Below are 23,371 nucleotides of genomic sequence, written 5' to 3' on the forward strand. Positions count from 1 at the left end.
ACTCCCAACGGAGGAGATGGTTCGATCAAGCCATTGTGTGTCACACAGCTCTCGAAGGCACAGAAGCCCAGTTTTGATTGAACATTGACCCGACAAGGCTTTTATCATCATTATTGATAAAGAATTGTGTGTGATCACATGGGGAAAAACTTGCCCAGCCAAAGGCATGCAACGGGGTGGGAAAAGACACAGACCACCAATTTTGTGCTCCATAGTTTATTAATCACTTGGCAGAGCCAGGGGCGTGCTGGGGTGGGAGGGTCAGGGACACACAGCATCTCTCCATCTCCTCCCTCCTCTTTCACTCACACACCCACCATTTTTTTCACACTCTCACTCTCTCTCCCCCCAAATCCATCACCTGCCAGTTCCTTCTCTTATCTTCTCCAGATCCTGTAAATGGCCCCTTGTATGCAGCAGCCCCTACAAGAGAGATTGGGATCTAGGATGGGGATAACACTCAAGACAGGGATGCCTCTAGCTGGCACCTGTCCGTGCTGTTCTTCCCTCCTTGGTGTTTCCCATAGCTCACACCCCAAGTCTAGGAGCTTTGCTTTGCAGCAGGTGTGGGTTCATTTACCCTAAGCAGTCCCACTCATTTCCTCCTTTAAGGGGGCCCAACCCTCCCAACCTTCTGCCCGCTGCCGTGGCAGGAAATCCCAGCATGGGTGGGAGGGTAAGCGCTTGTCTGAAGCCAAAACTGCAAGCTAAGAATATCAGGAGAGCTGCTTCCTTGGAGGGACTCGCATTCACTGAAGCTAGAGATAACAAGCCCCTCCCCACAACCCTCCAGGCAAGGAGTCCTGCTCCACTGCAGGAGGTGGGGTGAGGAGAGGCGCACTGTGGCTTTGGTCTCGGAGGCAAGGCTGGGCAATTGGCTCATCTCCGTCCTCTAGGCTGTGCCAGCTTCCCCTGCCTCCTTCCCCTGTCCCCTCATAGCCTGCAGACCAGGCACATTTCCGCTGCAGCAGACGGGCCTTGAGGGGACAGGGGGCCTGTGGCGGCACTCAGACTGGGGGTGAAGCTTCACACATGGCTGTGGTCTAGGCTGGGGAGTCAGTGGCTGCATGGTGTGTGGGTGAGAGATCGACACTGCAGGCGGCGGCCGGAGCTTCAGACCCTATTGTAGCAAGAAGCCTCCCCACCCCCAACACAGGAAGGGCACAGGAACATATGCATTGATGCACACACACACACACACACACACACACACACACACACACACAGCTGCCCCTCTCTTTCAGTCTTCTTAACCACATCCACCTGCAGCTTCTGGGACAGGAAAAACAGAAGGGGAGCAGAAAGAGAGAGGCGTTGGGAAACGGGGTGCAGGGAGAGCCATGCGCGCGCACACACACACACACACATGTGTATGTGTGCGGCTGGGTGTGTGAGGTTTTCCAAGTGGTGCCGTCACAGAATGGGTGAATGGGAGACTGCGTGGGAGCTAGCAACCCCGGGCCTTTGCACGCGGTAGGGGAGAGGGTTTTGAGATGGGCCAGTTGCCTCTCTGGGGACGAAAAGATCTACAGCATTTCGTGTTGCTGCTGGAGGGCTTCGCTCACCACCTAGACAAAGGAAGAGAAAGAAAGAGAGAGGGATTCAGTCCTGATGCACATCATATCTTTAAAGCACATTCAACGTGACTTCCCCCAAGGAATCCTGAGAACTGTAGTATTCCCCTAACAGGGTTGCAATTCCCTGCATCCTTAAACTACAGTTCCCAGGATTCTTTAGGGGAAGTCGTGCACTTTAAATGTGCACTCGGTGTGCCTTAAATGTATGGTGTGGATCTGCCCAAAGGAAAAGCCTGGCTACCTCACATGTTTCTTATAATCAGTTAGGTCCTGAGCCCGCTCCCCCCACCCCCACCGAGTCCTTGGCATACAGACCTCCCTCTCCCTGCATGCCTAGGCATCCATAGCTCCTGGGGAAAGAGAAAGCTAGCTAGAGGTATGTCCCTGCTAACTCCCATATCTCCCTATGTTGGGAATGGCTATATGTTGCTGAACTGCAGCAGCATTCCTAAGAACAGGCCATGCTGGCTGAGGGCACTAATGGGTATTGGGAGTCCAACATCCTATGGAGGGCCATATGTTCTCCATCCCTACCCTATATTGCACCCTCAGCAGATTTCACTTCAGCTGTCCCAATTCCAGAGGGAGGAGGAAGAGAGAACCAGAACGCAAGCCCATTTTGACCATTGGTTTGCATGTCTCCCCCATTCTACCTCCCTGGCTTTTCCAGGTCTGCCCACTCACCTCCCCATCGCGTGTCTCAATGGTTTTGATGGTCACTGTTTTTTTGGTGTGGACCTCAGAGCCTCGCTGCTCTGGGCTGGTCTCTGTACATAGGAGAGAAAAGAGGTATCAGCTGGTGGTGGTTGTGCTCGGGTTGGTGTATCAAGATAGAGCACGGTCAATAAAAAGCGTCAGGCTGTGGCTGAGAGCCTCTTCTTCCTAGAACACCTTTCCCTCTTTCATAACATGCCAGTCCTTGCACAAGCCTCCTCTTCCTGGCGGTAGTATCAGCTTCCATCCCTAGACCAGCTCAACTTTCTACATGTTCCATCTCCCACTGTGGTTTCAAAAGTCACTAAGAGAGGCACACCTTCCTCCGGTCCACATGGGCACATGTCTCTGTAGGCATAGGCACATTCAGCTGTGAATGTGTGCATGTTCCCCCATTTAACCCTGCCTTTGTTTTCACTCATCCCGTACAGTCAAACCTGGGTTCCCGAACGGCTTGGTTGCCAAACAAATTGACTCCTGAATGCTGCAATCCCGGAAGTAAGTGTTCCGGTTTGCGAATGTTTTTTGGAAGCTGAATGTCTGACATAGCTTCCGCTTGAGTGCAGGAAGCTCTTGCAGCCAATTGGAAGCTGCACCTTGGGTTTTGAATGGTTTCAGGAGTCGAACAGACTCCCAGAACGGATTAAGTTCGAGAACAAAGGTACCACTGTATATTAACTTAGAAGATGGTCACATTTTGGAAACTGCAGAACAAAAAGGAGTCCCTTTCCTTCCCTGTTCTCTCCCAGCTTCATCTTAAGGATGCACACGCACTGATGCAAACACTCTTTTGCCACCTTGGCACACAGTGCATTTATTCATTTAACCACAGACCACCTTTGGCATTGCTCTAGCACAGTCTTCCCCAAGGATGTCCTCTCCAGAAGTCTGGGACTGCATGACTGTCCAAAAATCTGGCATGAACGTACGTCACCCCCACATTGTGCACCTCCTCTTTCCCTTCCCAACCAAATATAACACTACACACTTGTGGCAAAGCAAGCCATCTCCAAACCCAGCTTGCTGGCTCAGCTGCAGCAGCAGCTCCAAGCCAAGGTCGGAGTCAGAATTGGAATTGGAATTGGAAACAACAATGATACTGATTTGACTTTGAACTTTTGCCAAATGAACTGTTTGAATAACCTATTATTGATTGAATAATCTTCTAAGGGAACATGCATTTGGGTGAAAAGCAGAAGTCTTCCAACAGAATCCAACAGAACTGGATGATGATATGTGATGGACTTGCAACAGTTTGTTACACAGCTAAAATAACGTGTCATGGTATTGAGTAAATATTGTATTGCATTGAATTTCAGCCTTTATAATTTAGTTTTATACATGGGGAGTTGTTGTTGCTTTGATATATTATTTGAAAAGCAGTGGTCATCTCAGCTGGCATCAGTGCAGAACAAATGCGTCAGAAGGACACGCTCGGAGGGAGAGATGGGGTCAGTTCAGCTCAGGAGGCAGTCAGAACATCTCCAGGTGGAACTACTTGTTGTGTACAAATGCATGTAACATAACCCAAGTGTTAGTTGTAGGATTTTCAGCTGTAGGGCAAATCCGTTTTGGAGGTATATTTGAAATCCAGAAGTGGAGGGTGGAAGGAAATGCTTCATCCTTCCTCCACCTCCTTCTCTTCCGCTGAAACTTAACGCCTAGCCTTAACCAAGGTACTACTTTCAGTCCATCTGCTGGGTACAGCCACATTTACCCTTGCAAATGCATGTCTGGAACTTGGGGGGGGGTATGTTGGGAGAGGCACAATTTTAAACAGAAAAACACCCCTCCCTCCCCACTTTGCCCTCCAAATGGCTCCATTCCCTTGCATATGCTGGTGCTAGCAGGGATATTTAGCATGTAACTCACCACCATTTGATGCTCCCTAAATTGGGACTGATTCTTCAACTGCTGCTCCTCTCTTTTTTTCTTTTTAAGTGAACATATTAACATTCCCCATCCCCCTCTTTCTTTTACCAAATGCATAATGCACACAGGGATTATTTAACTTACCTCGGAAGTTGATTGCAGAAAAAGTCTGAATGGGCAGTGAAATTCTACACAGAAAAGGAGAGGAGAGTCAGTTCAGCCACGGACTTCTTCCTACTCAGACTCCCTTTGGTCTAACAGCCCTGAACCAACAATCACTATGCTCCACCTTCCACTTCTCTTTATGAAGTTGAACAGATTGTGTGCCTTTTGCTCATTTACTAGAAGATCGTTTCCAGTTCTCTTGTCATGGTTTCTAAACCTGCTCCTTCTCACATCATCCAGCTTCATTCTAAAACATGGTCATCAGTACACCAACATATTTAGCAAAAGGGGGGGAAACAAGGTGCAATTTGACCTTTGAGATACTAGCTAGCCTCTTTCTTTCACAGCTGAAGGTTAGCTTATGGCTTGTCCACATGTCCACTTGCCCTATGCCTAGAAAACACGGGTCCGAATGGTTTTCTGTTTGCCCCACAGCTTTCTCCAGGAATACCTGTCTTTGGCATTGAATCAGAGGAAAACCCAACTGACGTTTGCTTTGATTCAACAGTAAAGATCAAGTTTTCCCAGGGGACGTGGTGGGACAAGTAGAAGTCTGGATGAGCATTAAATCATGTCACCATAGAAGAGCAAATTTTCTTCCCAACTACAGTACCTCTTTGCTGCTAGGAAACACAAGGAATATAATGGGCCTTTGCCTCACCACCACACTAGGACCACAGGGTCAGCTGCTCAAAATCTGCTGCTTGCAGTTCCTCAGAGCAAATATATCTGGGATTAAACTGTCAGACAGTGCTCAAATGCATGTCCCAGGCCTGAAAAATTGCAGGTGGGGGGGAGCACTCACCTGCTTTCTTCACCCTCCAGCAGCTTGCGGTAAGTGGCAATCTCAACATCAAGGGCCATCTTGACATTGAGCAGGTCCTGGTACTCGCGCAGGTGCCTTGCCATCTCATCCTTCAAGTGTCGGATCTCCTCTTCAAGCCTCTGGATGGTGTCCTGATAAGTGCCGGCCTCGCCAGCAAAACGTTCCTCCATCTCCCTCATCTGTCTCATCAAGGAGTCGTTCTGGAAGCATAAAATGGGGAAATAAGCACTTCAGAACCTCTGTATGTGTCTGCGTAGGAGAACAATAGTCACGTCTCAGATTCTTTGTTCTCTAGCTACAGTTATCCGATGAAAATCATGGCAGCAGGATGAGGATGGGTTACAGCATTTTAGAGGAGCAAGAACTAAACTTGATGAATGAGGGGAAATTGCAGAGTGGGAGGACAGGACTGGCAATCAAGAAAGGAGGCAGGACTCAAGAAGCCAGAGCTTCCACAAAAGCCCAGAAAAGAACAACTCTGTTCCACCTCCAGTATGCTGAATTTCAAGGAAGTGCAAAACAGACCCTCCAGATTTTGTGGGATGACATATCCCATTGGACATGGGAGGTAGATTCCAACATCTGGAGGGCTCCATATTGGCTACCCCAATCTCTATTTTGACTGGCAGGGACTTTAGTATCTCATCCAGAGGTGTTTACTAGTCCTTCCACATGAGATCCTTTAGCTGAAGATGCCCGAGATTGAAGCTGGGACCGCAGTTGTGCATAATATGTGTTTGATCACTGAGCTACAGGCCCTCTCAAAAGGGCTGCGAATGGCAATCACATCAGCCATCAACACAGAAATGCGGCCTGGTAAAATCAAGAGTCCTTTTTGTGTCTTGCACAGATCTCTTACGCCTCACTATCACTAATTAGTGACATTAGTAAAGAGTGATTAACATCATTTGACGTGGGGGCAAATGTTGCTCAATGGGAAATACTTGAATATGTGATCTGACTGCCACCAACTTGGCATGACACCTCACCGTGCCCTTGAGCGCGTCAATCTCACAGGTGTATGACTGTATCTGGTGCCGATATTCCATCATCTCCTGCTTGGCTTGGCGCAGGGCATCATTGTTCTTATTTGCCGCCTGGGTCAGGTCAGACACCTGTATGCAGAGAGAAGGGATAAGATAAGGTGTGTGTGCAGATTAATATAAGAAAGAAACCTTTACCATACCATAAGCAACAGCCCGCACAAAGCTCCCCTGACCCCACTGCCAATGCAACTTGTTTCCTAGGAGAGTGGGTGTCCCATACCTTGGACTTGTACCATTCCTCAGCTTCAGAGATATTCTTTGCAGCAATGGTCTCATACTGGGCACGGATATCACGCAGTGCTGCTGTCAGGTCTGGCTTGGACACATCCATCTCCACCTGGACTTGCTGCTCTTGTAGCTGTGATTGCAGTTCTCTGATTTCCTGGAGGAACCAATGGCAGCAGAAGATCAGGACCAGTGCAAGTAGGGCTAGACTGAAAGTCTTATAGCATAGTAATGTTCCCATACAACCCCATGTTCCACCCACATCCCTATCCACTCCTACTTAGTCACCATCCCCTTCAATGACTCCCCCTCTTTCCATCTGCCACTCCCCTTATGGCAGCCATCATTTTAAGGAAGGAGCTGCAAGGGCACTTACAAAGGTACACACTTACCTCTTCGTGCACCTTTTTGAGGAATGCAATTTCTTCCTGCAGTGACTCAATACGTCTCTCCAAGTCAATGCGGGCCAGAGTGGCTGCATCAACATCCTGTGATGGCAGAAAAAAGGAGACTTGGTTTCAAGGGTAATAAATGCAGTAGAGGCTGGCCACTATTTTAGGGGATGAGGTGGAGGGGAAGGAACTCCAGGTCCTTTAAGAAACATTTATTTCAGGCCTAACATGTTTTGGAATAATGCTTATTTGGAGGCACATTCTGAATCTGATGAAGTGCATCAAACCACCATAGTAACTCTTCCAAAAAGCATCTTTTTTATAAACTAGAACTAGTTGCCTGTGCAGTCAGGTGCCTGCATAGAAGTAACACCCAACTGCAAAGGCTACTGGTTCTAGTAATTTGTGTAGGTGTCATTTTGGATGTTTTTCCCCAATACAAGTTATTAAAGTGGTTTATGTACTTGATCAGGAGTGCAAATCTCCAAAAGGATTATTCCAAAATGTGTTGAGCTTGAAATAAATCTTTATTCAAGCACTTGGAGTTCCTTCCTCTCAGTGATACTTTCCCAGTTTCATGGTCATTTTTCACTGTTACTGTGGCACAAATATGTTAAGGAGAAATGATGCTTATGTTTAACTATTTGCTTATGAAAAGACCATGAAGCTGCCCCTCCAATCGCTAACTAACATCATCTGGGAATTTAGCCAATAAGTAAGTTTAGGAAATGTGTGGGACGAGCTGTCCCTCGGGGCCAATCCACGATCCCTGAACTAGGAGCAGGACACTCATTTTCTGGCACTCATGCCTGACCCTGCTGAACACCACTTAAAGGGAGCTGATACATTCTTCTTCTTCTTCTTCATTATTATTATTATTATTATTATTATTATTATTATTATTATTATTCCTCCCTTAATCTGATGATCTATACCAATGAGGGAGCCCCTCAACACCCATTTTGCTATAGGTACCCCAGAGTGACTGAAAATATCAGTCCAGAACGAAACTTCATGCCCAAAGGTTATACATATTGGATTGTTAACTGATGTTGCACTACACAGTGTGTGTGTGTGTGTGTGTGTGTGTGTGTGAGAGAGAGAGAGAGAGAGAGAGAGAGAGAGAGAGAGAGAGAATGTAAAACAGTAGAGGGCACTACATTAATTTAATGGTGGCACTAAACTTTAGGAAGAAGCTGAGCAGAAGGGGCGAGAGAAACAATACATTCTTCCCAGACCTTGTGAATGCTCCTACAAGGAAAACTTTGCTCTTTGGAATATGGTGCCCAAACAGCCTCTGTCAGACAGTGGGACCATTGACTTTTGACGGAGCAAGACTCGCCCTGTTATTTCATGAGCATTTTTCTCATTCACACCCACTTACCCACCCCAACTGACCACACCAGAGGCAACCCAGGTAAGATCTGGACTTACAGCTCGGAAAGCAGCCAAGTTGTTCTCCGCTTCTTCCTTGAGATGAATCTCCTCCTGCAGCCTGGGAGAGTGAGGCAGAAAGGAGGGGTGTCAGACTGACAGATGAACCAGGCCCTCCAAGGCCTGGATATATAACACTGCATTGCACACACACATCCCAGGGGGCTAAAGCCTGTGTGTGGCTCCCCCAGAGCCCGTGACCTGTGACTCCATCCAAGCAGCAGGAGTAATGTGTGCGTCTGGAATGAGCTATTCTCTTGCATTCCAGCGGGTGGAGTGGGATCTGGCTGGGAGCCAGGCAGGGATAGGAGCTGGAACATGTCCTCTCATTGCCTGTTATAGTCAAAGGCCCAGGCACAAAAGGCATGAGCTCACTCGTGGATAATGCTCACTCCCCCTTCCCTTTTAGGGTAGCAGTGCTTGGCTGCACAGAGGCGGGCCTGGAGCATGGGACAGGACAGACTACAAAGAAGAATCATGGAACAAGTGCTGAGAGGGGAGGGGTCTCCAGCCTGGGATTCCAGGGAATAATGTGGACCCCCAGCCTGGGGTACTGGGAAATGGCAAAGGCATGGCACGAGCTATAAAGATATGGGGACAGGTGGAATGCCATTGAGGTGCCAGAATGCCAGGGATGGTCTTCCAGGCGTTTTGACATGGAAGATGCGTGACATCACCTAGGGGGGATTTGGACACTAAGGGCCGACTGTGGGCATCTGAAACTCTGATCACAGACAGCACTGGGATCCACTTTCTGGCAAATACTGACCCCTTTACTATTGAACTCCACACACTAAGCCCCCACATACTCTATAGTGGCGGCTGCAAGGCCCTGGCCCCAGACTGTTCTAAGCTTCTGACATCCAGGACCAGACTGGAAAAAGCTACCTAAGACTACTACAGCATCAGTGTTTGTGTAGTACTCTTGGTAAGTAGTACTCTTGTTTGTGTAGTACTATCCTAATGTGGCTGATTTACTATACTTCCAACTAGAGTGGGTGCTCTGTTAGAGCATTTAACCCTCAAGCAGAGGGACCAGCTTCTTCCCTGTGGTTACAAAGGGCCATGGAGTTCACAGTTCACTGCAAAAGTGCTCCATCGCGGGCCACACCTGCAACATATATTTAAAGCACTCTCATATACTTTAGCAGGTCTGACTTCCCCCAACTGTAGTTTGCTAAGGGTGCTGAAAGTTGTTAAGAGACCTCCTCACAGAGGTGCAGTTCCCAGCACCCTTCACAGACTACAGTTCCCAGGATTCCTTGGGGGAAGCCATGACTGTTAAAAGTGGTATGTGTGCTCTAAATATGTGTGGATGTGACCACAACTGGGGCACCAAAACGAGCAGGGCTCTTGCAACTTTCAAAGTTGCGCAAAAGAGGGCAGTTCAGCGGGCATAGCTTTGTCATGCAGACTTCCCCCTGTGTGGCCTGGGAGAGGTCTTTGCTCCCTGGGACTCTCTATCATGATTTCTCCTTTCTTTATCCTTCTAAAATGCCAGGATTTCCTGTCAACTTGCCCAGCTTTGATGGCTCAGCATTCCCTGTTTCCGGCTGTGCCCAGTTGTGCCCTGTCTGTCATAAGGGAGCTAAATCAGGAGGAGAAAATCTAGAGTGTCCGATTCCCTCAAGCTGGCCATGGTTTCGGGGGACTAGGCCTCATCCTTCATGAAAGGAAGACACTAAGATGCTTCCCCCTCAAGGGCCTACATTTCTAAGAGGCTGCTTAAACTTCAGGCCCTGAATTATTACCCAGTTTTACCCAGAATTATTAATAATTCAGGCCCTGAATTATTACCCAGAATCCATTGCTACCTAGAAGGCTGCTTTAATGGGGGGGGGGCAGTGTTGAAGGAGTCCTTGTTTCACTGTTTGGTGCTGCTTGTGACTCACTTGCAGGCCTGAAGTTGACTTTATTCTTCTTCATTGTGTCTCATGCTCAGAAGTCCTGTACCTAGTGATCTATAGGCTTCTTCTTGCCCTGACCTGGAATTTATGGTTTGTGGTTGCAACAGTGTAAAACCGGCATGGCAGGCAGAAACTCAGCAAGTCTGGCTTTCTCAGTGATTGCATCTCTCCACCGAAACAGCTGCATTTCTTGTGTCCTATGTAGCTGCTAAAGATATAGTGCAACCTTCACCAGAGGTCTTGAATTAAAACAGTGCATCCTTCACCAGAATTTTTGAACTACAACTCCTATTAGGCACAGCCAGCATGACTACCCTCCCTGGGGCAGATGAGAATTGTAGTCCAAACATCTGAAAGGTGTTGGTGAATGCTGGCATGGAGCTTCCCTCAGGAGAAAAAGGTGGAAGTCCCACCAGGGGCAGCTGCTCCTGTACTTGCATAGCCAACCCTTGGTATTGGGGGCTGGTACGGATGGGAACTAGGCCGAATAAATAGGATGAGCTGCAGGGAACGGTGTCCTTCCCAATAACTAGTAATGCTTTGCCACCGAAGAGCTAGGAGAGAGATTGCTGAGAAGGAAATAAATCAGCTTTGGCACCGGATGAAGACCTGTGGTCCTCTGGATGTTGTTAAAATTCTCCCATCACTCCTTATCATGGGCCATACTGACTGAGAAACTGGAGTCCAACAGCCCATATAGCTCAGGGTGTACAACATGAGACTCTTAACCTCAGGGTTGTGGGTTCAAGCCCCATGTGGGGCAAAAGATCCCTGTCTTGCAGGGGGTTGGACTAGATGACCCTTGTGGTACCTTCCAACTCTACAATTCTATGAAAGAAAAAACTCATTTGGGGGGCTACAGGTTTTCCATCCCTGGCTTAGACAATTGATGTGCTGGGTAAGTTAGCATCCTCACCACTGTACCTGCTGCAGCACTTCAGCATAATAATTGAAGGACGAGAGCAAAATCTGGAAACAAGATCTTATGACCATCCCACAAATATCTGTGCACATGTTTGGGGCACGTAGCTTGGAGTTGGTTATTTTTAAAGCCTACCCTATTCCTAAGGACCAGGGTAAAGGTTGCAATGTTTTCTTATCTCAATTAGTCTTTACACCAATCATTTGAGGTAGGCTACTATTATGGCCATTTTATAGGCCTGTGATTGGTAGATCCTGTCTGGAGCTGGGATGTAAATGGACAGTTTGCAACAGACAGAGAAAAGGCTTAAGAGTGACCTTAGGAATGAGAGATAAGCTTAGGAGTAAGGTGCTCAGTCTCTTCAGCTTATCAAAAGAGAGGACAAGAGGTGATCTGATAAGAAGTGTAAACAGCTATTTGCAGGCCAAGTGTCAAATGGTTTTCATCTCAAATAGTGAGGGCATAACAGTCACTTTTGGTTGGGAATTTACGCAAGATTTATTCTCATGAGAGAACAAACCTCAGTGTCTAATACTGAAGCATTAAACACTACCTGCATGTGTGTGCATCTGGTACAGGCATACATGTGTTCAGTTATCCACATCTTCCAAATCAAAACAAGTGTTTAACGAACACAATTTAGTCCCCTTAGCTCAATAAAAGCAGTGGTGGGGTTTCTTGGCTTGGGAACAGATGGCACAGTCTCATCAGCACACTGTGTCTTTAAAATATATAACTCTCTAAATGAGTGTAAAAATTTCTGAAGACCCTTTCATCTTAGACAGAAATAGTTGCACTTAAACCTGATTGTGCCTCTTTACAACAAATGTCTACGTTTTACCAAACCATCTGGGCTTCTTGTGTTTATAAAGATTTAAAAGAAGCTTAAAAGTGAGAGGCAGGGCTAGTGCGGCAGAGAAGTCTGGACCATCACTGGACACACCCTAAACCCTGTTCTAAGAATAAGCAACTTGGCATGGGGGCTTGGAGCCTATATGGGGAAGAGATGCTTGGTTTTGCTGTGCCTTAGGAAAATGACCCACTTGTCTGAGACAGAGCACAGTCCTGGGGCATCAGTTATCTAGAAGCCCTCGGGTGTCAAGGCCTTTAAGATAAACTTTCTACAAAGAAGGAGAACACCTAGATACCTTCCATGAAAGGGATTGGAGTCTTGGGCAAGGACTGGGGTGAGTGTTCATGGCAGTTTGGGCCAGAGTAGGGTAGTATGGAGAAAAGGACAGCATCAGGGTGAAGGATGCCCAGTGCATAGGCAAGGCACTCTCACCGGCCAAGGCCCTGGTCAAGGGTGGCAAAAGGTAGCCGAGCCTCTGTTTTTCTTTTTGAAAGGCCAGGGATGGGAGATGATGACAACCGCAAAGTGAATATGCCCTGCCTTGCCCTGTTCACTCTGCTTCTGGTCAAGGAAGGTCTCTTGCTCAGGACAAGTAAAAAGCCCCAGCTACTCAAGCAAGCATGGGGAGGGGATGAGCTTAGCAACCAGCCCATGGCAGCAAGGGCTGCTGGCACCTTAATCTCACCTCTGCTTCAGCTTCTGGAGGTCATCCAGCAGATTGTCCCTCTCCACATCAACACGTGCTCTCTGGTTGGTCAGCATCTCCACCTGGCGCCTCAGCTCCCGCAGCTCCTCTTCGTAGATCTCGGCCACCCTTGTGGGTTCCTTGCCCTTGAGCCGGTTGACTTCGGCCACCATGAGCGCATTCTGCTGCTCCAGGTAACGCACTTTCTCAATGTAGTTGGCGAAGCGGTCGTTGAGCTCCTGCAGCTCCACCTTCTCGTTGGTGCGTGTCTGCAGGAACTCCTGGTTCATGGCATCGGCCAGGGAGAAGTCGAGGAGCTCGCCGGCCCCCTGGTAGGCTGAGCGCAGTGGGGCCGAGTAGCTGGCTCGGAAGCTGGACAGGCTGGGTGGTGCGGCGCTGCGGGACACTTGGTAGACCCGAGAGGAGACGGAGCTGGAAGAAGAGCCCTTGCTACCGAAGGAGGCGCGCGGGAAGGAAGGTGAGGCTGAGCCAGCACCAAAGGTGCGGCGGTATGAAGAGAGTCTCTGGCTGGAGGAGTAGGATTGGCTCATGGTGGCGGCTGGACAGGACGGAGGCAGAGAGAGAACAGCTGCTCTGGGTGAGCAAGTCAGAGTCGGGACGGGGATCTGAGCTCTGGCTATTTGTATCCCTGAGTGTTGACATCATCCCACTGTTCCCTCCCCGTTTCCCCCTTGCCCTCCTCCAGCTCCCATTTTGGAACAGCTGTGGATTCCTCTTGTCAGTGAGAAATCTCTTGTGGGGCGGGAACAAGCCAGTCATGGGATGCAACAGTTCCGTTCTGCTAGGCAACGGCTAGGCCTCATCTGGGAGTGGGCCCAGATCATGCCCGTGGGCCCTGAGGACGATGGTCAAGGGATACTGTGAAGGAGGGGGTGAAGTAGAAAGTACCAGCTTTGAAAAGTGAAAGGGGATGTGAGATCACTGAAAGAATAGGTCAGGCTTGATGACAGAGGAAAACTTTCGGATATGTAAACAGCTATGCCAGGACCATGGTTTGGGAATAGGGGGAAAGAAGCAAACGCTATATTAGGACATTGAAATCCCACCACAATGAGAAACATAACAATGCAAACATTCAGTACAAAACCACACACACACACACACACACACACACACACACAACCCTAAAGGTTTTGGCAGAGAAGCAAGTTCTTGGAATGAAGCCAAATAACTTGCAAAAAGAGGCAAAAAGGAATCTTTCCCAGAGTAGTTGAAGCATATTTAACCTGATATTTATTCCTAGCTAATGGACTAGATGGGTTCTGGATACCATTTCCTACTTATGGGTTTTAGTGCAGCCAGTTATCATGCCAGGGATTAGTCTTTATATATTTCCTCAGGCAAGTTCCAAGCTGTGGAGAGTGAGGGGAGTCAATAAGCCTGTTTGCTTTTTTTCCTAAAAATGTTTAGCGATACTCTCATTTTGACTCAAGAAAATCACCGTTTTATAGTTCAAATCGGGAAAAATAAATAGTAAATGGACAAAAGTACAAAGATTCACAGAATTTTTAGGGGTATGTGTACCCCCAGAAAAAAAAGCACTGCCTGTAATGTCCACAGGCTTCTAGTGCCCTTCATCTCACCTCATACAAAACCCAAAGGGAATTACGGTCTCCTAGGCTTAGATTTTGAAACCAAAACTAAAAACCCAAAGGGCATTGCAATCTCCTGGGCTTAGATTATGAAACCAAAAACAAGCTATATGCCCAACAAGACTGGGGTATCCTGGCCTGTACTCCTTCGCCTCCCACTTTGGGGGCTGAGTCACTGGCAACCTCCTTGCAAGATAATACCAGCCTGCAGTGAATCACCCTGTTTGTCCATGTGCCCAGAATGGAGCCAGCCAGTGATGTCAGAGCCTATGCTCCCTGAATCTCCTCCCCTTTGCATTCCCCAGGTGGCAGCCACTAAACCTAAATAGCCCTGCTGCTATGCTGCCTGCCTGTCAGAGTGCTATTCAGAGCCAGGGGGAAGAGGAGGGGCTGGTGAAAGTTAAATTAACCCTTTCTGCCCTTGCGGACATAAGAGTATTAGAAGAGTCCTGCTGGGCCAGGCCAAAGCCCTAATCTAGTCTAGCATCCTGTTTCCTACAATGGCTAACCAGATGCTTATGGGAAATCCACAAAGAGGACATAAGCCCAATAGCCTTCTCCCATGTGACTCATATCTAGAGGCACAATGCCTCTGATCTTGGTGGTAGAATATTGCCAGAATGGCGAAACAGTGATTGATAGCTTTATCCTCCATGAATTTGGCCAATCCCCTTTTAAAGTGACCTGAGGAATAGGGAAACTTCACACTGTGCATAATTTAATGCACCTCTGTCATGTCCCCTTCCTTGCTAACAAGGCCCTGACCTATAGGCCTGTGATGCCATGGTTCTGAAGATGATGATTTCAATGCCACCGCTGAATTAATAAAAAGTTAGTAGACTACTTAATGACCCTCAGCAATTTTCAAGTGGTATTTAAAATGCAGTCAAACCAACAATTCATGTTTTTGCTAGATAGGCACAAGACAGGAACTGAAGCTCACAAGGTTTTCCTGTAAACTTGCTAGAGAGAACTCTGTGAGAGACATTCCCACTGTGCCCTGACAGGGGAAGCTGTTTATTTTCCTACCTGCCTGGGCACACCCTCTTCCTCTCTTTCCATCTTTTTCCCCTCTGCCAGAAATGTGAGAACATCTGCTGAGCTCCAACGCTCAGACTCCATCTTAAGCAAGACTTAAGTATTCATTATAACTGAATTACCATTTTAAGCCTAACTGAACAAAGCTGCTGTATGTGTTACTCTTCAGCAAGTATTCTGAGTGTGCAAATATTATTTTACCTTTTACAAGACTATGTGATTATTGCTTTAAGGGGGAGAAAAGGGGGAAATACCAGGAGAATACAGTCTGCTTTAAAACATCTTAAATTACTTAAGCTAAATGTCTAAAACTAGCCTATCTAAGCTTCCCTTTTAAGCTGCAAAAGGGATGGCACTCTGCTGAACTCACAAATGTGAGGAAGGAAGGATATCTAATAAATAAATCCCCTCCTAGCATCTATTCATATCTCTCAATGCACAGTCAGGGGTGAAAAGGTTATGAGAACTACTGGAATATATGGTATTGCCATTTTCAGGTGAGATGCAATCACATGACAGCTGATTCAGGTTGTGTCATTAAAGCTGATTTGGTGCTTTTGCTCAACAAACCTGTTTTACCCTCCCATAAGACTGGACTTTTTACGATAAGGAAAGTGATGGGGAAATGCACTAGAAAAAATAGAGGAGAATATTTGCTTGACACAATAACCGCTTGGACCCACGCTTTCTAGGCACAGGACAAGTGGCAATGTGGACAAGCCCAAAGTTAAACATGCAAAGAAATTCATACGAGAGAGAAGCATGAAGAGTCAGAATACAGTCATACCTCGGGATAAATATGCTTCAGGTTGAGCGCTTTCGGGTTGCGCTCCACAGCGACCTTGAAGTAACGGTGTGCGTTACTTCTGGGTTTCGCCGCTTGTGCATGCGAAGACAGTCAAAATGACATCACGTGCATGTGCGGAAGTGGCAAAACGCAACCCGCGCAAGCGCAGACGTGCTGTCGTGTCTTACGTTCTGTTCGGGATGCGAACGGAGCTCCGGAACGGATCCTGTTCGCATCCCGAGGTACCACTGTAACACTAAAATATGTGTGTATGTGTGTTTCACACATACACTTGAAAAGCAGTTCCTTACATTCCCACAAAACCTACAATCATCTGACATCAATGGACAAGGATCCAACTGTGTGGTTCAGGTTTCCACACAGTGCAATGCTACCCCTGCAATATTCTGAACCACTGTAGGGGCCCTGATTTCCTTTCTGGGTGATCACCCTCCTTTACCCAAGTGACAGCGTAATATTTCATTGTCTTTCCAAACTCAGTTCTACCTTTGTGTTACACTCCTCCTCCCCTCAATGACATCACAGTGCATTCCAGTACTTGGCACAGCAGGAAGCTCATGAGAATCCAAATACTTGCAATTGGAGAGGGGATGCCTGGGATGGAGAAGCCCTTTGCATGTCTTTAGGGAGTGGATGGAAACAGATTAGGAAGGCCAGCCACAGCCCACATCCTATGCTGCAAGAGGTATGGTGGACCAGGGTTAAGCAAAAGGTAGAGCTTGACCCACTGCTCGATTTCTGGTTGCTGGGATTCTTGGAAAGAAAATTAGATGAGGTTCACTTTGGCTTGATCCAGCAAGGCCCCCATGCTCTTAAGAAAGAGTACATACACCAGATTGCTCAACACAGCTTTCTTATGCTTCTAATGTTAAGAGATGCTGAGTATTCATTCTCGCTTTGTAAGTACAGAAGTGAATGCCCATGGTAAGTAACAGAATGTGGAGTGGCACTAGGTTCTCCATGAATCATGGGGAAGCACCTCGATTATCTCTGTCACATTGACTATGGAATAATCGCAAGCTGATACAATTGCCATTTGCTCCAATTGAGCACCAAAGAGCAGATTTCCCTAGGGGAAAGCAGCGGGACCAGAGGAAGTGGATAAGCATGCTGCCCTGCCCAATAAAACCAACAATCAGAAGTGAGAGGGAAAGGGAACGGACTGTAATAGTGGAACAGTCAATGGTGGAGCAGCCATCATTTCTGTCTTGCAAGCTGCCGTTTTCACAAGGAGGAGAAAAGTCTAGAGTGAAGCTGCTGTGCATCAGCCTGACCTTGGTAGCATGGTTCACATTCTTCCCCCATCCCTGGAGCTGTGGCCCTGGAGGCAATGACCCTCTCTGCGACTGCCAGTGCCTCCTCACATCCTGGATCTCCCTTCCTCCACTCCCTCACAAATGGAGCACCTCCAAGGAGAGGGTAAGTCTGGGGCTCATCCCACTGCTGCAGCCTGCGCCTTCTTGCCTGACTGTAAAAGGGAAGGTATTTCCAGATGGGGATTGTCTCATCCCAATGCTGTGCGGGAGGTGGAAATAATGGGGATGGAGAAGAAAACAAAGCACAGGCTCCAAAGCAACCACCGTTTCCCCCCTCCCTCTCCCCTCCTCCTTCCCATTCATCCATGATGCCTGCCTCCTCCTCCACAGCCTTCTTCCAGCCTTGACCTCTTCTTGCTCCCTTCCTAACCCTTCCTCTCCTCTCCTTCCCACTTCTAGCCTCCAAAACACAAGGCCCCCTAATAAGGAATTATAGGGCTGAATGACCAGATAGTGTACTGACACTGTTTTTAATACGGCTTTTGACAACAAAATGGATCCTTCAGAAGACCTGCCAGCTTGGGTTCTAGTTAAAGACGTGGGAGCTGAAGAAAGGATGGGGTTTTTTATTGCTTGCTTTAGAATAAAATGCATCCTTATATAGTTACAAGCAATCTTGTTCCCTTGCGTTTTTCATAAATGGAGCCCGTAGACGCAAAAGAGATGTAACTAAAGCAAGGGAGATACTGTTGATGGGTGGTAATTTGCGTCTGCTGCAGCTCTCACTATGATTTATGCATGACAGTGTTGGCTGGTGATTGAGTGGCAGAATAAGAACTGTCTGTGATGTTACTGAGCGCCATTGCTCTGCATGCATAAGCTTCTGGATGATGGCACACTCTTGTATTTGTTTAATTATATGAGAACCTTTGCAAATGTTCAGGCCATGGAGGCCAATCTGACCTACGGACTAAAGAAAAAATAGTTTAATTGCAAGTACAGAATTTAACATACAGTGGTACCTCGGGTTAAGTACTTAATTCGTTCCGGAGGTCCATTCTTAACCTGAAATTGTTCTTAACCTGAAGCACCACTTTAGCTAATGGGGCCTCCCACTGCTGCCGTGCTGCTGGAGCACGATTTCTGTTCTCATCCTGAAGCAAAGTTCTTAACCCGAGGTACTATTTCTGGCTTAGTGGAGTCTGTAACCTGAAGTGTATGTAAACTGAAGCGTATGTAACCCGAGGTACCACTGTACTGAGAACATGAAGGGAGACTTTGACTTGGTTTCTTGGAATTAATTTCATTGTCTGGTATGAACTTCAGCAGACTTGCAAGCTGCTACTTTACCATCTGAAAGTGTCTGATCATCTATACTGGGCTAGATGATAGTTCAGTATCATCTAGCCCAATGGTCTAATTCAGTATAAAGGCAGCTTCTAAGTTCCAAAAAGGTCTGGGGCTTGGGAGCCACGGGCCACCCTCTTGTCTGTAGGGTTGTGGAAAGCTGAGACCTCAATATGTGGCAAAGGGCAAGTTATGAGCAGGGGGAAGGGAAGGGGGAATTGAAATTAGAGCTGGCGTCAGCCACACCCCATCCAAGCAGTACATCCCAGTGCCAAGGAGACATGGGGTAGACAAGCTGGTTTCTGCCAGGAGTTTGGGTGGGGGATGATTTATGGAGAAGGATTAAAACACATATGTTCATCTTGGGGATGGTCAGGTGGGGGGAAGGGAATGAAATGAGAGGTGGCCAATACTGCCTGGGTGTGGAGCACTAGCATCCCCTAAGAGCCTACATGGCTTTCATTTCAGCCTTCTTGTAAGGAATAGGTCTTGCCAGCTGGGTAGGCCAGTCACACCAGGGGCTCTCAAATAGGCTGCCTCCACACTCACCTCAAGAGTGCTTTCTGTGGCAAATCCTTAGGATGGGAAGGAGAGAGAGCATCCTGCTTACCTGTCCCTCCCCAGAGACCAAGGTAGCTTGCTTTTCTCTGTCAAACCTATTTTACACACACACACACACACACACACACACACACACACCATGGACCAAATTGATATAGGGGGAAATTGCCTATCAGTCTGGCAGAAATGCACCCAAGACCCCCAAACACCATAGTTATGAAGTTTATTTAGAATAAAAAGACAAAGGTAAAACCAGAATGGTACTTTAAAAAGAAAGAAATTGTTTCATTTCAAGTCTAATGCAGCTACTTACAAATAGGCTTCTGGTCACCTCATGTGCAGCGGTGTAGATGTTCAATTGGAGTGGGGGGAATTTGAGGGACATAGAACTGTTGGGCAACAGCCATCTTTTAGAGTATCTGACCCAGCTGTGCCTTGATTGACAGGTGACTGTGGCCAGCCAGTCACAAGTCAGTCACCTCCATCAGGAAGATGGTTTGATGTCTTTTGGAAGTTGGGATGCGGGCTATTGTGGTGTTAACTGCTGCAAGATTTCTCTATCTTCCTGCCAGACAGAAACCTACTCTATGTACTCGAGAGAACTGACTTCTCCCCTAAGACAGACCCAAATTGGGCCCTAATTACACTCATGTCACTTCTCCTGACTCCCATCACTCCATCTCTGCGCTCCCCCAATGTGGATGGATGGGTGCACCAGGAAGGGAGCCATCTGGAGGGAGTCATAGCCAGCATATGAATGTAAGAGAAAGTATGCTTAAAACATCTGAACCCGTGTGTGTGTGTGTACATGGGCAAAATAAATACTTATCCATATTTATTTGAGCTAATTTTATGGTAAATCACCAAAAACTACACTGCCAACATGGGTTGCTATACATCCGGATTTTCCCTGACACTGCTTCTGACTGCGGTGTTCCGGATATGTCTGGGAAAGTCCGGGCATATGGCAATCCTAAATATTCCCCCTGTGGATAAAATAGGACAACCCATCCTGCCAGGAGCTCATTGGAGGATACAAATGTGATGTGAGAAATATATAAAAGGACTTCCTAGACAACCAAGTTGCCCCTTGGCAAGTTCCTGATAATACTCACATACAAGCAAGAAGAAGAGGGAGTCCCTGGCAGCCATCTAAAGTGTCGTTTCATCTGTGCAGGACAGAGAATAAGAATGAGTCTCTTATGAAACATTTCTCTGATTTTGTGTGTGCATCTAGCTGTTCACTCTAGTGGTTACTCAAGCTCTCACTCTCATAAGCAGTGGAACTTGGGGGTCCCGCTGCAGTCTCTGGCAGCAGCTGCTACACCCTTCTACAGACCCTGCTGCTGCAGTATTTCACATTGCAACATCTTCTGCGATTTAAGCCACTTGTATGAACTGTTTAATGTGCAAAGAATATAGAAGTGGCAATGGGCTCCCCCAGATAACCTGTTTATTGAGCATTCATCCTGATTTGCTTATACAAAGAAGTCTGATCTTCATTGTGAATTCATTCTGATTCGTTTGCAGGGAGGTTATATGAAAATGAGCATTTGTCCTGATTTGCTTGTGCCGTGGTGGTTATATGTCTTCCTGGTTCGCATCTGTTCACCCCATACTTTTCAGTGCATTACCTTATCACTTTCCTAAGTGTATTTGATGTGCTTTAATTCACTTCAGTTGTGAAAAGCTAAATCTCCAATATGCATTAGCTCCCCTCCAACAAAATACTGACAGTCTGGCATCAAACCAAGTACAGTAATATAAATCTGATTTGTATAAAATGCACTCATTTCCCAAATAGTTCAAAGCAATGCACAACATAAAAGGTTACGATCGCAGAAACTATTGGGTAGGGAGGAACACAACTGCCTTTAGAATCTGTACAATATTCGGTGCCGCCATCCTTTTCTAAACCAGGACTATAGCATGCCTTTCCCACGTCACTCCTCAGCGACTGTGTTTACTGGCTCCTCCAAGGTGGTTACTGCTTTCATTCACTTAGCTCTATGTGGGGTTGGTATCCTTTATGACTATCCCAGCAGGGAAGAATGGCCAGGCCATGTTCTACATTGCCTGCTTGGCCTAGCCTAGCCCCAAACAATCTCATATTTAGACAATGAGTGCAAGGGAGCAAGGCAGCAGAGACACTTCCAACTTAGGGAAATTTTCTTTGGAGTTTCATGTCTGTAAAAGGAGCGGGAGTCAGAAGCTGAAAAGGAGGCAAGTGATGTCCCGTGTTTCTCTCTGATCTTATGCATACAGCTTGAATGAGGCAGAGGAAGCCCCATCAGGGAATAAGGCCAGGGATGGGACATTGAAACCTTTTGGCTCCTCAGGCTAATGCCCAGGCCCTTGGGTAACACCAGCTGCCTCTTTTTGAGAAACAAAGCATATAGCTTTAATACATGTATATAATTCTATCCATGTTTAATTGTTTTAAAATAATTGTTTTTATCTTACGTTTTTACCAGTTCTTGTTCTTATCTGCCTTGAGTCCCATCAGGAGGAAAAGCAGGGTATAAATAACTATATCATAATATCAATAATATTAACCAAGTGGTCAGAAGCCAAGAAGGAACAGGATCCTCACTTTATTATTGACTCTCATGGGAAGTTTAGCTGCCTTATCACACTGCTTGGAGGGGTCCATTCAAATCTCTTTGAATTCTGCTTAGGATTTCAGCACCCTGGAGAATTGGATGTCATCCACAAAGTGGGTCACCTCACCAATAGCACCTCTTGACTCCAGATCATTTATGAACAAGCTAAACAGTGCCAATCCCAGTGAAGATCCTTGGGAGAATCCACACAGAAACTCTACTGCAGAAACAGATCTTTAATTCTGTCTGCCACCTGACATACAGGTTCATTTTCTACATGCAAGCAGCCATAGGAACAGGGGCCTTCAGTGCAAGTAGGCAACAAGTAACTCCACACAGTGAGGCACTTGTGCGAGTGACATCCCCATGGCTTGACACAGCCTTCCCCCAAACTGATGCCCATCAGAAGTTTTGGACTACAACTCCCATCAGCCACAGCCACCTCCCACGGCGAGGAAGGGTTAGGTTTCGTTTTTGGTCCCAGATGCACGCTGTTTAAAAATATAATTCCATAATAGTTGTTGCCTGGGTGTGTGAGAGAATGAATGGTGAGCGGGTGTTTGCACATGGATGAGAGAGGAGGACTATGTCCCCATCTTGTAAACAACCTAAAGCAAGGACCTGCTAACTAAGGTCGAGAGAATTTTTTCTTTTATTATTGGGCAAAAGACATTAATTTCACGATTTGGCACTAGAAGAAACCTTACTGGAGGATAAGAGCTAATTTTGGGAGCTGAAGTGCCACCCCCCCGGACCCGGGAGTGATCCGCGAGAGAGCCTGTAGAAGGTATTGAAGAGTTTGACAGCTGTCAAATTAGCTGTAAAGACGGAAAAAGAGAACTTTGTTTCTGCTGCTTCTGCTGGCTATATTTGTTACAATTTGACTATACTTTATTGAAAACAAGGAAGAACTGATACAAACTAATTTGATTTTTGGATTTGAACTGGAAAGAATACCAAGTAACCAAAATCCCTCTAGAGGGGGTTTGGGGACATTACAAGAATGGCTGAAGGAGGGAAAATTCAAGCTAAATTGGACAGAGTCTTTGTTCTCTTGGGAAAGCTACAAGGCCAAATTAATGTTTTGGCTACAAATGTTGCAACTCTGGACTTAACAGTAAACAAATCCATTGAATTTGATAAGGAATTGACTCAGGAAGCCCATGCAGCTGGACAAGAAGAGAAACTTGAGAGTTTTGAGAGTGTGAAGAAAGAGATATATGTTGTTCCTGAGGAAAAGGAAGGAGGAGCTGTAACTTTGCAGATGATAAAGGAGAGCCAGAGGCCTGACATGATGGCTACAAAGGAAAATAAGAACTTGATGGTGAAAATTTGGTCTGAATTGGAGACTGAAGAATGGAGAGATCTCCTTATGTGGAGATCTGAAGACCCAAGGATTACAAATTTGATTAAGGTGGAAGTTGGAGCTTTGGAGACATTTGGATTTGAAAGGAGTAAGAAACAAGATTCAGGCTCCACTTTTAAGTATGGAGGTCTGGCTGGAAGAAACATGGACCCTATTGGACT

The 23,371-nt window shown here is 46.8% G+C and overlaps 1 protein-coding gene across 1 annotated transcript; it reads right to left on the reverse strand.

Moving 5' to 3' along the window:
- Nucleotides 1–200: 200 nt before the first annotated feature.
- Nucleotides 201–13,271, reverse strand: DES (desmin). Its single transcript, XM_053401038.1, has 9 exons — nucleotides 12,619–13,271; nucleotides 8,252–8,312; nucleotides 6,818–6,913; nucleotides 6,421–6,582; nucleotides 6,144–6,269; nucleotides 5,134–5,354; nucleotides 4,308–4,351; nucleotides 2,262–2,344; nucleotides 201–1,568 (listed from the first exon to the last, which is right to left on the reverse strand). The coding sequence occupies exons 1-9, from the start codon at nucleotides 13,167–13,169 to the stop codon at nucleotides 1,527–1,529; spliced, it is 1,386 nt and encodes a 461-aa protein (XP_053257013.1). The 5' UTR covers nucleotides 13,170–13,271; the 3' UTR covers nucleotides 201–1,526.
- Between the last annotated feature and the right edge of the window lie 10,100 nt (nucleotides 13,272–23,371).

The sequence above is a fragment of the Podarcis raffonei genome, chromosome 1, assembly GCF_027172205.1.
Source record: "Podarcis raffonei isolate rPodRaf1 chromosome 1, rPodRaf1.pri, whole genome shotgun sequence".
Taxonomy (NCBI): domain Eukaryota; kingdom Metazoa; phylum Chordata; class Lepidosauria; order Squamata; family Lacertidae; genus Podarcis; species Podarcis raffonei.